This window comes from Sitodiplosis mosellana, unplaced genomic scaffold (assembly GCF_009176505.1).
Source record: "Sitodiplosis mosellana isolate CC-2019 unplaced genomic scaffold, AAFC_SMos_1.0 Smas_scaffold_5989, whole genome shotgun sequence".
NCBI lineage: Eukaryota > Metazoa > Arthropoda > Insecta > Diptera > Cecidomyiidae > Sitodiplosis > Sitodiplosis mosellana.
Window position 1 is genome coordinate 1 of NW_022601231.1, and position 5,690 is coordinate 5,690.

General features: G+C 35.6%; 2 protein-coding genes across 2 annotated transcripts; one reads left to right on the forward strand and one right to left on the reverse strand.

Annotated features, from left to right (window-relative positions):
- Positions 1-5: 5 nt before the first annotated feature.
- On the forward strand, positions 6-1,283 carry LOC129573175 (maltase A3-like; the record flags this gene model as incomplete). Its single annotated transcript, XM_055453468.1, has 2 exons — positions 6-517; positions 583-1,283. Coding segments are annotated over 2 exons (663 nt in total), but the record flags the coding sequence as incomplete, so codon positions are not given.
- Positions 1,284-3,047: 1,764 nt separating this feature from the next.
- LOC129573174 (uncharacterized) lies at positions 3,048-5,166 on the reverse strand. Its single transcript, XM_055453467.1, has 7 exons — positions 4,897-5,166; positions 4,618-4,831; positions 4,429-4,547; positions 4,230-4,361; positions 3,983-4,160; positions 3,702-3,918; positions 3,048-3,493 (listed from the first exon to the last, which is right to left on the reverse strand). Exons 1-7 carry the CDS (start codon positions 5,074-5,076, stop codon positions 3,283-3,285), a joined length of 1,251 nt encoding a protein of 416 aa, XP_055309442.1. The 5' UTR covers positions 5,077-5,166; the 3' UTR covers positions 3,048-3,282.
- Between the last annotated feature and the right edge of the window lie 524 nt (positions 5,167-5,690).

Genomic DNA, 5,690 nt, shown 5'->3' on the forward strand with positions numbered 1-5,690 from the left:
AAGAGATTGGAATGACCGACCAATACATTTCATGGAATGATACAATTGATCCGCAAGCATGTCGTACCAGTGAACAAGAGTTCCATCTTCTTTCGCGTGATCCGGCACGTACGCCAATGCAATGGGACAGTAGTGCAAACGCGGGATTCAGTATAGCCAATAAAACATGGCTTCCTGTCGCCGATAATTACACTCTCAACAATGTTGAACTTCAAGAGTCGCAGACTGTTAGTCATTTGAAAGTGTTCCAGTCACTGGCAAAATTGCGATCCAATCCTACAATGAAATATGCTGATGTTCAAATGGAAGCGATCAATGATGATGTGCTCGTGTATAAAAGACAAATGAACGATCCAAAATCGAATAGCGGTTCCAATCACTCCGATATTATTGTAATACTTTTGAATTTTGCCACGCAAATGCAGAGTGTCAAACTAGACAGCGTATTAAATAACACACTGCCACTAAAAATGACGGTGAACATTACCTCAATACAATCGACATCGCTGGTCGTCGGGTAATTTTCTTGTGAATGCGTATTCAAATACTATTGCACATAATAATTCATGATTTTCATTGCAGGCAAGAGGTCAATATACAAAACGTAGATGTTCCACCCGAAGTCGGTGTTGTACTCATCGGAAAAAATTCTCACACAAATGGCTCCTCGGCACATAACTCAGCAATTTTAGCTCTTATTTGTTGTTCATTGTTCTTTCATATTTTGCTATAAATTTTATTTTTAACTAGCCGAATGGGCTCGCTTCGCTCGCCGTTTCGGCTAGGATTCGCCAAGTTGCACTATTTTCAAAACTTCGGGTTATTGTCGCTATATTCATCATTACTTCAATTCTTGTGTCATCCTCGGCTTCTTGCGTCATCTCTCGTACGTTCATTTTTTTCACAATTAATCTTTTTTGGGTTTTAAATTCGATAGCTATTAATATGTCACTGACCTGACAACAAATCAATCCAGCTACTTTGATTCGAATCCACAATACATCGTCAAACTCCAAAAAATTTAATTCGAAAACCAAAACTGCATTTATAAAATTACTCTTGAGGCCGCGCGAAATCAAACAAAAAGTATAACAATAGATCCATGAATCAAAAAAAGGAGAGATAATTGGCTACAGACACACACACACACACACACACACACACACACACACACACACAGACGAACATTCAGTTTTATATATATAGATAGTAATAATTATCTCATATTTCATAATTAATTCTTTTGTTCCAATAAATACAAGCATTTTTCAGAACTAAAAAAATGAGAAAAATTTATTTTTCATCAGAAAGACTTTTGCGAGTAAAAAATGTAAATTTCATATAAGCCCAAGCAAAAATTCACACTGAATCGACGTTGCGTTTACACATATCTGACACTGTTTTCACACGGTTTTGAACGTCAAACCGTGTGGCTATAGTATAGTAGAGTGTGAAGTCGTTTGACACCATTCTTGATGTCCATTAACCGTGTGGATGCAGTTTTTGTTTGTATTGGACAGTGTGGAAGTCCGCCACACTGTTTTACATTTGAAACCATGTCGCCGAAGTGTATGACCGTTACGTTATCATGGTGAATTTTGAAACCATTTTTGGTGTCGACTCTTGATACCTGAACAAACTTACACTGCATCCACCCGGTTATTCGAAATCAAAAATGATGTCAAACGGCTTCACACTCTATTATACTATAGCCACACGGTTTGACGTTCAAAACCGTGTGGTAACATTGTCAGATATGCGTTAACGCATCGTCAATTCAGTGTGGATTTTTGCTTGGGAAGGGCTGCTTTAGCAGACACATTTTCTTTGTTGCAGAAATTAATCGAACAGTGTAACTAATATAAAAATTCAGAGCTAGCCAATCACTGGCAACAACTCACAACTGAATTTCACAATATTTTTTTACTATTGCAATAGCAACTTGACCAATACTTAATCTTTCTTCCTATTTGTAGACATAAGTTTCCCATGGGAACACTGAAGCAGGCATCCATTCTTCGTACAGATTAACTGATAGCTCTTCTCACCTCAGAGTTTATGGTTAAGTTTGGAAAAACTAAAATTCTCAATAACGTGAGGTTTAAAAGTAGTTACGAATTTTGCCGTATCTGTCATTGCATTCATTCGTTGTCGCTAGAGTAATGTCGCAAACCTTACACCGTTTCCTCGACTTTGTAATGATTTTTGTTAATGCAATTGGGTCATGATTTTTCCCGTTATTTACCGCATGAAATTTGATCATTTTCGTAAGAAGACTCAATGCGTATGGAAGAACTAACCGCAGAAATGTCAATTCGAAAACTGATTACAAATAAATACATACAAATCATAAGTTAGATAGATCTGTGCACAAAAATGCATCCCGATCAGTCATTTGGATTCATTCTCCGACCCAATTACATAGAATTGGTTTAAGTTTTCGACATTTTATTATTCCAAACTATAGTTAAACAATGTGTGATGAAAGGAACAAAAAAATATCATATCAATCATTTAAAAAAAGGAGAAAAGAAAAAGTAAAATTTTGCATTGATTCAAATTCATAGAGCCATTTTCGTGAAAATCAATCAGTTATTTAGGAAGATCCGGTTTAAATCAGCCCATTCTCTGTGAATATCTCAAGGATGCACTTCCATCTGCGTGCAAAAGATTTGATTTGGTCATCTTTTCTGATGAACGAATTTTGTGATATTTTATCCAATGTTGAATTTTCATCCGATACACTAGCCATGAGCACGAATAGCACACATATTAGCACTCTTTTTGCTTGTGTAAAAATGAGTCATCAGTTCGATCCTGATCCAGAAATGGTCTATGACTAATGATCCTGAAATCGTTTATCCAGACACGTCTGGATTAAAATTCCATTCCCAATGTGAAATGAGCTGCATTCTGTAGACAGGAAAAATTCCATAACACCAAGAGAATTTTGAAGCTCTGGAGAGGAATGCAGTAAAGGGACACATACACAGGGTATTTGCAACATTTTTCAGAATTGATGAATATTTCGAATCAAATATCACAAATGATTGTCTGTTCAAGGCTGTGATTGTCATGGAACTAATTTTATTGTGCTAAAGTAACATAGGAGAAACAGAATGTAAAATGGTAAATATTCATTTATAACAACATAAATATACTTTTAATGCAATGTTGTAAACTCAATAATGCTTTGGATGAATTTTTAAATACATAACAATGATAACATATGTATGATATTTAATATCAAATGAGATTCAATTATTACGAATCTAAAGCATATTAGATGAGGCCGTTGTCTTTGAATATAGCAAGAATGCACTTCCATCTATTCAAAATAGCTTTCGACGGTGATTCATCTGTCAAAAAGGTGTCCGGTGTAACATCATCCAGCGACAAAGGAGTTTCACTCTCGTCCACCGCCACTACTTTAATCATAAAAAGTGAGTGGTACAATTCAAGTTTGGATTTCTCTTTGATTTCATTCCACATCCTGGAAAATAGGCAAACAAATGGATGGTGGATCGAAAGTTACTTTGAAACTTCGAATATGGATCGATTTTCTTTTGAAATTATCATATAACTTTGTTTTTTTTTGTTCTCAGTTCACACTGTGAACTTTACAGTTCGTTTTTACCCATATTATAATGTGAATGTTAAAATGTCATCAATCTGTCGCAGTCAAAAATTCCCATACTCACTTATCGAATGTATAATCATCGCATGGGCAGTTCACCAATTTCATTGTATTGACAAATTCCAAATGATACTGACGAATGAACAGCTTGAAATGTTTCGTCAAATCATTGCTGCGAACGCTCGTAAGCAAAAAGAAGATCAAGTCGCAGACAAACGTCTGATAGAAATACAGCTGGAAGTCATAAATTTTTACTTTTATGACCGAGACGTCTATATCATCTGTTGAAAGTATAGCGGAACATAAAACTGACTGTATAATTAGGCTAAATTGTACTGTGCCTACCCTTTTTAATCATAATGTTATTCGTCCATAGGTCTCTATGGACAATTGTAGTGTACGGTGTGTCCGCCGTACGCGTTGTATCTCTGCCGAATTTATCGCAAATTTTCAGCTGTTCTTCAATTGCAATGCGAAACTCCGGATCCAAGTCATCAACGAATTTCAGCTCATTGCAAAGGCCCTAATTGTCATGAAAAGTGAACATTTTTCGATCAGATTTATTTTATCAAATGAACAGAATAATCTTTACATCGACAAGTTTGGTGTCATTATCGTCTGGACACAGGTTGACCGCTTTCAAGTATGGGCTTATTTTAGCATCAAACAACTCTGGTTGCATACGTCTGATTGCGATGCAATGTGCATGGAACTGTGCTAGTGTCTATAAATTAAATGAATTTATTAATTTACTCAAGGTCATTTCGAAATTAATATTTGACGTCAAATACTTTTAAAATTGCCATTGTTGTTTCGGTATCAAATCCAATGTGCCTATCTTCATTGACGTAATTTTGAAATTTGATGTTTTCAAGCAATAAAACTGCATCAGCATCGGCACATGATGCGTCTAGAATGTAAAAAAATGAATTTCGACTTTGTTTTGCAAATGGAAAGCCAAAGATGCGAACAAATTTTACCTGGATTCAATGAGATTCTTGAGCCAGGACATGGAATGAATGCATCGATTCGATCTGTTTTCGGGACATTTTTCATCGTTTCGAAAATCTCAATCGCCGGAATAATATCCGAATAAAAGTGGGTTTCTTTGACGAAAGTGAAGGCTGGTTGAAATATTTCGATCAAATATGGATTCGTTACCGCTGTTTTACTAACCAAATGTAATATTTCACTCTGTGAATCGAGGAAAAATTGATTTTTATACATTTTCTTTTTTTGTTAGAAAAAAGTCAATTCACTTCTTCAGTATCACTCTCTCCAATTACTTCCACATCGACTGACTGCATAATGCTGCCATAATTATCACCTGGCTTCGTCAGAGATTTTAATGTATAATCCAACACTTTTTGGTTCAAACATTTTTCCAAAAACTTGCCAAACTCCTTAATTTCACAAAATGAACGCACTTGGTCAGACATTTTATTGGGGTAATGCAGATAGCCGTGGTCAGATAAATGATCGTTTTACTTTGAAATGCACACAGTGACTACAAGTACTTTCGCGGAACAATTGGCCTTTTAAAATAATCCGTTCATCAGCTGAGCTCATCAATCATCGCATTCATTTGCGACGAAAAAAAACAGCAGACACTAGAAGATTGCCGTGTCATTTTGTGTTTTGATTGTCTATCATTTCGTATGATAATGCATGGTGTTTTTGATAACAGCACGTTTTGCTCGATGTATGTCACTTTGGCGGCAATGAGACAATCTTATGTGATTGTAAATCACTTTTTTTGCCACAAGCGGTAATTACGATCGTTACAATTTATAATGTCTCTTGAATTGAACAAACAGCTACGTAATTGTTTTGTTTTGTTTTCGCAAATGAGAAGGTGTGCACTTGTTCATGAATATTTCGACATCAATCAAATGGAACCAAGGAATGTCTCGATTGATGTAGTAATCGAAGGGTTTTTCCACATATTTGTTTGCCTTTCTCAAACAGATTTCAAGTGTTGATGAAAAAAAAAAGAATTATTGAGTCTCTCCTAGGATCACACAAAATGCAATCAGTTCTTTTGTATGTTAAA

Excerpts from the sequence above, each read along its gene's own strand:
- LOC129573174 (XM_055453467.1), bottom strand. The coding sequence starts at position 5,076 with ATGTCTGACCAAGTGCGTTCATTTTGTGAAATTAAGGAGTTTGGCAAG. Across the intron at positions 4,832-4,896 it reads GAGAGAGTGATACTGAAGAA|AGTGAAATATTACATTTGGT; the intron begins GTGAATTGACTT and ends CTCGATTCACAG. Across the intron at positions 4,362-4,428 it reads CAACAATGGCAATTTTAAAA|ACACTAGCACAGTTCCATGC; the intron begins GTATTTGACGTC and ends TTTAATTTATAG.